Source organism: Oncorhynchus gorbuscha, linkage group LG02 (assembly GCF_021184085.1).
Source record: "Oncorhynchus gorbuscha isolate QuinsamMale2020 ecotype Even-year linkage group LG02, OgorEven_v1.0, whole genome shotgun sequence".
NCBI classification, from domain to species: domain Eukaryota; kingdom Metazoa; phylum Chordata; class Actinopteri; order Salmoniformes; family Salmonidae; genus Oncorhynchus; species Oncorhynchus gorbuscha.
The window spans coordinates 64,332,817-64,344,790 of NC_060174.1; the positions used below are offsets into that span (position 1 = coordinate 64,332,817).

General features: G+C 41.9%; 1 protein-coding gene across 1 annotated transcript; it reads right to left on the bottom strand.

Moving 5' to 3' along the window:
- Window positions 1-2,060: 2,060 nt before the first annotated feature.
- On the bottom strand, window positions 2,061-11,158 carry LOC123993739 (chordin-like protein 2). Its single transcript, XM_046296180.1, is given in 12 exon segments — window positions 2,061-3,562; window positions 3,867-3,936; window positions 3,938-3,960; window positions 4,091-4,279; window positions 4,355-4,543; window positions 8,839-9,007; window positions 9,329-9,390; window positions 9,490-9,583; window positions 9,838-9,983; window positions 10,078-10,171; window positions 10,436-10,548; window positions 10,988-11,158. Coding segments are annotated over 12 exon segments (1,422 nt in total). The 5' UTR covers window positions 11,136-11,158; the 3' UTR covers window positions 2,061-3,437.
- Window positions 11,159-11,974: the final 816 nt, after the last annotated feature.

Here is an 11,974-nt window from a genome sequence, read left to right on the forward strand (position 1 = left end):
TAAGCTGTGTTGACAATGGAGAAGGGTTTATAATGGAGAAGGGTGTATAATGGAGAAGGTTTATAAGGGAGAAGGTTTTATAATGGAGAAGGTTTATAATGGAGAAGGGTTTACATTTACATTTACATTTAAGTCATTTAGCAGACGCTCTTATCCAGAGCGACTTACAAAACCACATTAAAACGGTTTGGAAATATTTCTTTTCAAAACAACTGCTCCACAAAAGATAAAGAGCAACGAAAACAATGTTTGAGATTAAGACCCACATACAATGGAGAATCAGATCAGGACTACGAGAGAGAGAGAGTTACACAGAGAGAGAAAGAGAGAGAGAAAGAGAGAGAGAGAGAGAGAGAGAGAGAGAGAGAGAGAAAGAGAGAGAGAGAAAGAGAGAGAGAGAAAGAGAGAGAGAGAGAAAGAGAGACAGAGAGAGAGAGAGAGTTTCTTTAGGGTCTTGATCTGGGCTGCAGTGGTCTGCTGTTTACCTCTGCAGGTCTAGGATCTGCGTCACATCCTCAGCTTTAGGGATCTTGATGGAGTTTGGCTCCCCCGAGGGGGCGGAGTCCTGAGCAGGCGCCGCCCTCTTCCTGCCTTTGCCTGCCCCTCCTTCCTTCTCATTGGCCAGAGGGGAGGGTGCGGCCTTGGGGGGGCGTCCGCGGCGAGGTTTGGGGATGGTTGACACACCTGTGGCGAGGTCAGAGGTCACTGTGTCCTCCTTCTTCCCATCGTCCGTCTTGGTGATAACAGGGTTCTCTTCATTCTCTCTCGCCCCGCCCTCTGACAACTCCGTCACAACATCCCTGGTCTTGGTAACCGGAGAGCTGGGCTGGGAGTGGGTACTGGTGTTGCTGTCTGAGCCGGTGGTCTTGTTGTAGACTCTCCTACCTGGCACCGTCAGAGTCTTATTCACTGTAGACAAGACAGGAGATGGCTTTGGCTTTCCCGTCAGCAGCACTGTTCTGGCCTCTGATGACAAATACTCCTTATCATTGATCAGGTCCTTGTCAGGAGGAGTGTAGGTTTATAATGGAGAAGGGTTATACGGGAGAAGGTTTTATAATGGAGAAGGTTTTATAATGGAGAAGGTTTATAATGGAGAAGGGTTTATAATGGAGAAGGTTTATAACGGAGAAGGGTTTATAACGGAGAAGGTTTATAATGGAGAAGGTTTATAACGGAGAAGGTTTATAATGGAGAAGGTTTATAATGGAGAAGGGTTTATAACGGAGAAGGGTTTATAATGGAGAAGGGTTTATAATGGAGAAAGTTTATAATGGAGAAGGTTTATAACGGAGAAGGTTTCTAATGGAGAAGGGTTTATAATGGAGAAGGGTTTATACGGGAGAAGGTTTTATAATGGAGAAGATTTATAACAGAGAAGGATTTATAATGGAGAAGGTTTATAACAGAGAAGGGTTTATAATGGAGAAGGGTTTATAATGGAGAAGCTGAAAAGGACACATCTACCTTCTTCATTGAGGAGGACCACCTTGAACCTCACCAAAAAAGATATTGCCAGGAACTGTCAAGTCCAACAGCCAGCAGAAATAAATCACAGCTTCATTGTGAAACTATTAAGGTCTACAACTGAGGGTCTTCTGTTTCAAAATATTTTGTCAGGCCTTTAGTGAGAGATGTGCAGCACTGTCTGGCGCAATGTGTGAGGCCAACACAATGAGTCATTGTGGCTGTGACGGGAGAGAGTGGACTGTTGAAATTCACAGAGGAGGGATATTAGTCACAAGTCAGTGCACTGCTCCCATATCGACAGGACTCTGTGTGCGGCTAGTCTACCGCAAAGAATATGGCACAGGGACAATGGGGCCTTTTCATTATTATTATTATTATTTTTATGCCTGTTGACCTAAACAAGCCTGTTGACAAGCTGTTGACAGGACAACTCAACTCTAAGGCAAACATGGACCTCAGATGATGTGGTCATAAGCCAGCTATCTCAATGTGTGTAGAACAGTAATGACATACTCAGTAACTTGTCATAATAGGTATTTGATGTGCTAGGAAAAACAGCAATAATATCCTCCATTTTTAAAGACCAAGGGTTTATTTTTCTTGGTTTTGGTAGATTATACATCCTGCAAATAATCAAATTATGTTGAACTATTTGACAATCCTGTTACAGTTGTGCTCTACACCTTTTTTTTCTCCAAAAGACTAGGGCCTCCAGCAATATTATTTTTATTTTTCAATATAATTCCTCCCGGAGACATCTCTTCTTCAGTTCTCTTTATTGGAAAATGTTGGTGTCCTTCCAACTCCTGACTTACACACACACACACACACACACACATATATATATATCAAATCAAATGAACAGTGCTCTATTGTTGTGCTCATCTCTGTTAGGGCATTATAACCCTTGAGAAAACAAACTATAACACTGGAGAACAAAGCCAAATTACAGGCACAATTTATAAAGCCGAAATCCTCCTGGTCGACTGTGTTCACTGGAGGATAGTCAAAGGAGAAACAACAGCCCGTCTTGCGCTGGAATTCTCGCCTCAGGTAGAGCTCAACAATATCATAACTTTTAGCCTCGTCGTTACGTGCGAGAACGCCTCGCAACTGTGCAAAAGGGAAAGACGTGTACATCAAGCACTGAAATCGCACAGAATCATATGGAAAATTCGCCTGTAGAAAACTGACCTAGCATAATGACAAATATATCAGAGAACATAATGGAAAGTGGTTTCCCCAAACCAAAGTAATCACTCTCATGAAAGAATACATACGAAAACTTTTTCAGGGCAGTACCAATGCATAGATAACAAATCCACATTTTCTGCAGAAATCACTAGTGTATAGCCCAATAAGCTAAAGCAAGACAAGGACCTTCCAGTACACACTCAAATGTATACATAATGTACAAACATATCAAACAAACCAATATTATAAACTCTGCCAAAATTACATATGTTAACATATTTGTATTTACAATAAATATGTTGATTAATATTTCTTGGTACATTCAGAAAAGGCATATGGTTTCAAAAAGCAGTATTTTGCAGAAGAGTAAAGTGATTGTGAATATAGCCTACTCTATAAAAACATGCTATGGCCAGTTGGCAGTATTTTTCTAATATATACATGTACACCTGTATTTTTAGATAATACCAGATTTACTGTATTCCAGCATGCCATAAAACAAAAATGAGATAATGCTTTAAATTCATTGCAGTTTTCTCCCCTATTTTTGTGTCTTCTACTACCAAATTGCTACCAACAATGTTGTTACTGAGAATATGGGACATCACATTGTTATGAGTTATGTTGACATTTAAAAAGAAACAAAAGCTTGTTATTCTCTAACCAATAAGCAATGGTTTGCTTCATGTTTAATGAAATAGATATGAATGCTGTGCATTTTCCACCAATGTCCTCTGTAGTAAATATGTCACTTCAAAGTCAGAGAATGAAAGTTAAGATGAGCACAGCTGGTCTGGATACAAGAACTTCACTAACTCCCTGATCCCATCCTCACAGGTCCTGGGATTGGGAAATCTCTTCTGATAGTCTTCTTCCTCCTTGAATCTTTTCCAAGTCTCTGTGTAAAAAGAACAAAGACATGTGGCTATTCAACAGCAGACAAAAAGCAACCCCCCCCAGCAGGAAACAAGATGGTCACAGAGAAAAACAGTTGTTTTTTTAATCTGGTGAAATGAAATTTCCTTTGGTCTACAATATGTCTAGTCTATGACCTTATGTCTAGAAATGGTTTGAGCTGTATTGCCCAACTATTCACATTGGCAAGGAAAAGCTCTCCTTAAAAAGAAACTAAAAGGATTACAAGATTTATAACTAGAGGACTATTCTACTTTTAATTACTGGAAAACATCACATAAACTCACCTTCACCTAATGTTGCCAGTAAGGTGTAGTTATCTGGATTATCTAGAAGATCTTTCTTCAGAACTTCTCCCCGTTTCCATTAATTGTACAACTCCTGGGAAAAGTGAAAATACAAAATGGGTGATATTCCGAATAGTAAGGTAATCCACTGCTGTAACTTTGTTATTAACACTGCCATGCTAGTGCCCTCTAATACCCCCCCCCCCCCCCCCCCCTCCTATTACCTCCTACAGTCTTCCATACTTGCACTTCAACTTCAGCAGTCCCTTGACTTTCAATAGCAATTATCCTAACGGTGTCCTCGGTCTGATCCTTTGACGGTGGCTTAACTTTGTACACCGAGAGTTTGTTATGGTCATGTCCAAGATTTGTGTTCATGTAACAGTCAGTCCCGTTGCTCTCAGCTTTAAGTTCTAGGGGCAAGAAACAGAGAGATTACTTGTCTTGTAAAAACCCTATGGTGAAAAAAAATGATTGTTCACTACTACCTGGACAAATCTTGCAGCACTTCCCCTCGGTTTTCATGGGATGTTGGCATGGATACTGGCTGGGACATGTGAGGCGTTTGCAGTCCTGCATGCCATCCTTACAGGTACACAGGATGCACTCCAGGACCTTCCCCAGGACTGGGTGCCACACATCACCATGAGAGTAGGTCTTGCCGCTGTATTGGCATGCTGAGAGAAAAATGAAAAAAAACTTGTATTAAATATTATTACAAATCACAAAGCTGTAAGGGTTATATAGTTTTTTCCCCAATGAAAATGAAAATCTCTTTCGTCCCTTTGGAAAGCAACACCAATCACAATGCCAGGCTCTATACACCAATTGGCAACACCCACTCCTCACAGGTGTAAACACTAGTTGCTGAATTGCTCACTTAAAAATCAGAGCTATAGCACTATAAAAAGGCCACAGATGAGCTCTCCTGTTTTGGAGGACAATGGAAGTCAAAGAGAAGCAAGAGCTAGAGGTGAAGGAGTGAGAGTAAGGAGGAGGACGAGGATGAGGAAGGACAGTGGTCTCAGATGAGATCAGGGCGACATTGGTTGACCATGTGCTCAACCATGGATTGAGTATGAGGGAGGCTGGGCAGAGTTCAGCCCAATCTGAGCCGCTACACGGTTGCATACATCATCCGTACACTCAGAAATGAGAACCAGTAAGTTACCTACCATCTACACTATGCTCTTTATGTATGTATACTGTAGTATACTGCAGTCCGACATATTAGTAAGGCCTTTGTTACTCAGTGATTGTTGGCCAATGTTACAGTAATGTCATTTCATATTGAAAGAAAATAGATTATTTTAGCTTACTGTAACCAATCATATCATATTTGTGAACTGAGAGACGGCCAGGCCATGGAGGATGACACCGTTCACACCAGAACAGAGACGGCCAGGCCATGGTGGATGACACCGTTCACACCAGAACAGAGACGGCCAGGCCATGGTGGATGACACCGTTCACACCAGAACAGAGACCCAGGCCATGGTGAACATGGTGGTGGCAAACAACACCATTAGACTAGGAGAAATCCAGAACCAAATAATTGCAGACAACACAATATACAATAACATTCACCAGGTGGGCTTGTCAACATTGGACCGTGTATTACAACGCAACCGAATCCGGATGAAACGGGTCTCCAGGGTGCCATTTCAGCGAAACTCAGAGGGTTAAAGAACAGCGCTATGAATATGTGCAAGTACTATATACTGTGATTTTACTATCATATCAGCACTGTATAGACACATTACAGTACTGTAATCCAGTGTATCGTGCCTCACCACATTGACCACTCTCGGTCTATGTCACATATGGTCTCGTTGTCTGTTTCAGAGAGTCTTGGAGCTGGATGCCGCTTCAATTCTGCACGTTTATATTTACATTGATGAGGCTGGCTTCAACCTAGCCAAAAGAAGGGGACGGAACATTATTGCCCACTGTGCCATTGTGAATGTCCCTGGACAGGGTGGAGGGAATTTCACCATGTGCGCAACCGTGCGATGCCAGCAAGGCATCCTCCATCACCATGCCAACCTTGGTCCCTACAACACCGCCCTTCTCATCACATTCCTGGACACACTACATGGCATCCTCATTCCAGCCGAGCAGAGGGGTGGACCAGAGCAGTCCAGTTATGTTGTCTCTTGGGACAACATGAGTTTCCCATTCCTAAATCCAATTGAATAGTTTTTTTGGTGATGGAAGGTGGATGAACGCCATCCCCTCACACGCATGCCTCTTCTCCAGGCAATGAAGGATGCATGTGGTGAAGTTGATGTGGGGCCTTTCGGAGGCTGGATCCGTCACTCCAGAATATTCTTTCCCTCTGTAACGTTGTTCGTCTGTTGAATGAAGAGAGTCAGACCGAAATGCAGCGTGTAGGTTACTCATGACTTTAATGAAATATATCGCGGTACATGAAATAACTGAATAAATACAAAAACAACAAACGGAACGTGAAACCTATTACAGCCTATCTGGTGAACACTACACAGAGACAGGAACAATCACCCACAAAATACAACGCGAACTCAGGCTACCTAAATACGGTTCCCAATCCGAGACAACGAGAATCACCTGACTCCAATTGAGAATCGCCTCAGGCAGCCAAGCCTAACTAGACACACCCCTAATCATACACAATCCCAATTAATACAAACCCCAATACGAAACACAACATATAAACCCATGTCACACCCTGGCCTACCCAAACAAATACCAAAAACACAAAATACAATGACCAAGGTGTGACACCCTGCTGTTTAGCCAGGGAGAACATGGCTTGTGATGTACAGTATTAACTTCCACAAAGTTTGCTGCTTCAGTGTCTTTAGATATTTTTGTCAGATGTTACTATGGAATACTGAAGTATAATTACAAGCATTTCATAAGTGTCAAAGGCATTTATTGACAATTACATGAAGTTAATGCAAAGAGTCAATATTTGCAGTGTTGACTTCTTTTTCAAGACCTCTGCAATCCACACTGACATGCTGTCAGTTAACTTCTGGGCCACCCGAGCCACTTAGTTATCACTTTTGCCTTATGGCAAGGTGGTCCATCATGCTGGAAAAGGCATTGTTTGTCACCAAACTGCTCCTATATGGTTGGGAGATGTTGCTCTCAGAGGATGTGTTGGTACCATTCTTTATTCATTTCTGTGTTCTTAGGCAAAATTGTGAGTGAGCCCACTCCCTTTGCTGAGAAGCAACCCCACACATGAATGGTCTCAGTATTCTTTACTGTTGGCATGACACAGGACTGATGGTAGCGCTCACCTTGTTATCTCTGGACAAGCTTTTTTCAGGATGCCCCAAACAATCGGAAAGGGGATTCATCAGAGAAAATGACTTTACCCCAGTCCTCAGCAGTCCAATCCCTGTACCTTTTGCAGAATACCAGTCTGTCCCTGATGTTTTTCCTGGAGAAAAGTGGCTTCTTTGATGCCGTTCTTGACAACAGGCCATCCTCCAAAAGTCTTCGCCTCACTGCACTCACACCTGCCTGCTGCCATTCCTGAGCAAGCTCTGTACTGGTGGTGCCCCGATTCCGCAGCTGAATAAACTTTAGGAGATGGTCCTGGCACTTGCTGGACTTTCTTGGGTGCCCTGAAGCATTCTTCACAACAATTGAACTGCTCTCCTTGAAGTTCTTGGTGAGCCGATAAATGGATGATTTAGGTGTAATCTTACTGGCAGCAATATCCTTGCCTGTGAAGCCCTTTTTGTGCAAAGCAATGATTACGGCACGTGTTTTCTTACAGGTAACCATGGTTGACAGAGGAAGAACAATGATTCCAAGCACCACCCTCCTTTTGAAGCTTTCAGTCTGTTATTCGAACTCAATCAGCATGATAGAGTGATCTCCAGCATTGTCCTCTTTAAACAATCACACCTGTGTTAACAAGAGAATCACTGACATGATGTCAGCTGGTCCTGTTGTGGCAGGGCTGAAATGCAGTGGAAATGTTTTTGGGGGATTCAGTTCATTTGCATGGCAAAGAGAGACTTTGCAATCAATTGCAATTCATCTGATCACTGTTCATAACATTCTGGAGTATATGCATATTGCCATCATACAAACTGAGGCAGCAGACTTTGTGAATATTAATATTTGTGTAATTAATAATAATAATAATAATATATGCCATTTAGCAGACGCTTTTATCCAAAGCGACTTACAGTCATGTGTGCATACATTCTAATTCTCAAAACTTTTGGCCACGACTATAGATTGAGGTGCTGTGGCCAGATCCAAATAGGAGGCAGGATGCAGCCTAATGTCTTATTCCTTACATTTTGCACGTGTTTTTGTCTTTTTGTGTTTTGAAAGAATGAGCCACTTTCCTTTTTTACATTTTTGTACAGAAAACCCTTTATCTTACTGAATTTTTTTCCCTGGTTTTCTCCTTTTGGGTATGGAAAGTGTTATATACAAAACACAATTGTTGGAAATAAATGACATACGGTATTGCATGTGAGTGTGTTTAATATTGTATATTTGAGTAGGTATACATTACTGTAACAACCTTTTACAACCAGCTACAGTGTAACACGGAAAATGCAAAAGGCATAAACCTACTGATGGGATATTCATGGTAGTGTTTTGTGTTGAGCACATCCGTGTGTTGTTGGTTGGTAGACAGATCTATTCATGACGTGTGTGTGTATGATTTTGATGCAAAAAAACTATTTTGGAAAGAGATAAAACAGTTTTGAATGCAGTGTTTGCTTTTGCTAGAGATAGAGTTTAGCATTTTGTGTTTGTGGTTTTGTGTTTTGTGTCGAGAGTTTTGGGAACATGGCCCAAAGATTCAGCAAGCGTGTGGAAACACTTGTGGAAAACTGTATTACATGGAACTGCTCAATGACCAGAGAACCGGTCGCCTATTGTAGGCATTGAAAATAGGAGAATTATCAATAAGTCTATTATCAATGTAGGGCTGTCATTAAATTCTCACCCTTCTGGTGGTTTTTCTGCAGCAGGAAATTCACAGTGGTCTCTGCAGCACCTTTGAAGTGGAGTTTGGGCAGGCTCAGGCCTCTGGGAGTACCCCTGACTGTGGATGGAGTAGAACGGACAGAGCGCCCTTGGAGCTGCTCTCCAGCACACTGGTCCAATGAATGCCTCTTGTATATTCACGGACACAAATAGACACAGTTATTACGGGGTTATTTTCGATTCACGTGCAGTTCCAATGCCAATGAGTTGAACCACCCCCCCCTTCTAAAATACAGTAACACAGGTAGATATGAACATGGACATATGGACAGTACAGATATCTCCCCTCAAATCAAAATCCCCTGCGCACACGGTTTCATCAAAGTTGATTTGCATGTCTCACAAATGAAGATGAAACATTAGTTGTCGTTTTTTTTGGTTTGTTGATATGACGGTTTTACAAATCTAGAAGACTAGAGTCATTAACGAATGAACAGAAAAAGACATACAGCGCCTCGGTTCAGCTGTTGGCCTCTATGCTCCACGGATGTGTACACATTAATGCCGCCATCTAAACACAGAGTTAACAGGAGACATACTCGTTGACTTATTTACTTTAACAGAAAGTTGGGATGCAAATCTGATGTTGCAAGAAATAAAATGTGATCACCTTTGCACACTAGACAGCAGGTATCTGGGACTGAGAATGGCGAGGAGCAGGTCAGTGGCTGGCAAGTTTTCAGAGCACAGAAGATATTGCCATTCTAAAAACAACAGTGGACAAAAAGGTGAAGGAGAGACAGAAGGGATGTCAGACGTTGCAGAATAGGGTGGCATTGGTTCCCACCGGGCATTGTAGCTACATTAACAGCTCCAGTATTATGGCTAGGTCGTCAGATATGACACACGAGGAAAAACTCCCAGTTACATTCTCAGAATAACAAGCTGTAACGCCCAAGCCTCCATTGTAAAATATCAACACTGTAAACTACAGGAAGAGAGAGAGAGTGCGACTTACAGAACATGTACACATGACACACTGGCTGGTTTGGCGAGATGGGAAGAGGTCGTGGTTGGCAAAGGTGTCCCCCGGTTGGTAGATAGTTCCATTATACTTGCAGGACTTCACCAGGGCTCTCAGGCCAGCTGGAATCCTAGGCTCATCTGAGGAGATAATGGCAAGCCCAAAATAAATGTACACAAGTGCCAAAGCAGGATGTTGTTCTTGCTGTATTGTAATGGCAATGTCTGATCCTACCTGTACAGCGAGGGCAGCACTGCTCGGAGTCAGTCACTGGGTTCTCACACTGCAGAGTAGGACACTTAATTGTGTTACATTTCACGTGGCCTGTCTAAGAGAGGGAAACAGTACATGTTTTACAGGCATACCTTGAAATCCCACCCACCAAAATCATTTCAAGCGACTGCCAGTATAATAGATAGCGTGTAGCCTAAATCCTCGGCATGCAGTAGCCTACGATCCAATATCACTCAGATTCAGACAGTTTGATTACAGTAGTCTATATGACAGTGTTGTGGTTTCATACTGTATTAAGTTAACCCACAGATGAGACTAAACGGACTAATGGCGTATTCTAACTATATGGGTAAAGTACCTTAGTGCAGGAACAGCGCATACAAAACATGAATCCAAAGGGTTCCAGATAAGGATGCCAGCTGTCTCCTGGACTGTACGTTTTCTCTTTGAAAGTACAGAAAACTGAAGACACTGGATGCAAAACAAAAGGGAAGGATGGAAGGTAAGAAATCATTTGAGCAGCTGAAGCGTTTACCATATGAAGCAATGCAGGAGTTTTCATCAACAGAAAATGTAAGAGACTGATCTCATCAAAATATAACGCCTTCGGGAATAAAGATAGTTAAACAAAGTTGTGAAACAAGTTACTGTATGAATACTACACGAACCTTATAGATAGGACAGAAATACACGCACTGTGTACACTTGCCAAATATAGAAAAAAAAAGTTGCAATGATGAAAGTCAGAAGATTAAAAACGACACAAGCGTAGATCATCGCAAGTAGCGGTTGTTGTGTTTTTATATCGTAAAACTCAGAATGTTAAATGTTGTTTTTAACTACATCATATACGCATTTCATCAGTAGCAGGTAACGATTTAACTTTAGATTTGCAGGCCGTCCGTCCTACCTTTCCTTGTTCTTATAACATCACCGCCACAACCAACGAACATACGTATGCAAATTAATAAGAAAATATGCTTCATGTTCCTTGTCAATATGAAATGAAATAGCAGCAACTGCGACAGCAAACCCCAGGACCGTGTAAAACTCCCCATAAAATCATTAATTTATCATTGGTTTTCACGAAGGCACCTCCTACAGGAAGAATACGCCAATTTATAAACTGGGGTGAAATGAATGACGTGATGCTGTCAAAATGCAGGTCGTCAAGGACGTTGAAATCATATGCTTTCAAAGATAGAGGATGAGAATTAATACAAGTATATTAAATCATCTTATGGGTGTTGGTTGTCAAGTAGGCCTATAGTAGGAATAAACCCTATGTTGTCAAATAATTATTTGGAGAAATGAAGCAGACTTACTTTGTCTCTAAAATGCACAGTAGCCCTAACTAGACATTTCGATGACGTCCTAATGAAAACGGGATGGGTGCCTGTGATGTCATAATAAAAAATGGGATGGGAGCCTATGATGTCATAATGGAAATTACATGACCTTGAGGTCAAAAGCCTGCTGCTTATTTGTTAAAGATTCAAAGGCAGATAAGATCTTTCGATAGGGAGAACCGAAGCTCCTACTGGATCACAATGGAACCTGTGCGCTGTTTGCTCAACGGAACGACCAGCGTTCGGGCGGCGGTGGAGGGACACAAAGTCTGAGGCTCAGAGAGAGAGGCCACGGCAACTGTCAACTGTGTCCAATGGTTGAGGAATTGAAATGGCAGTGAAAAAGATTAAGCTCACTTCCGCTGTCAAGATAATTTGCAGATGTGAGATGAAGACTGAAGGGCCGATGCACAGTAAATCGTGTTGGAGAATTGCCCAATTAGAAATGACAGTGTGTAATTTTTTAGGTCTCAAAGCAGTAAAACATATGTAAAGATACTTTTAGGCCTTAATGTATTTTTGTCTCAAGACATCTACCCTCCCTCCTA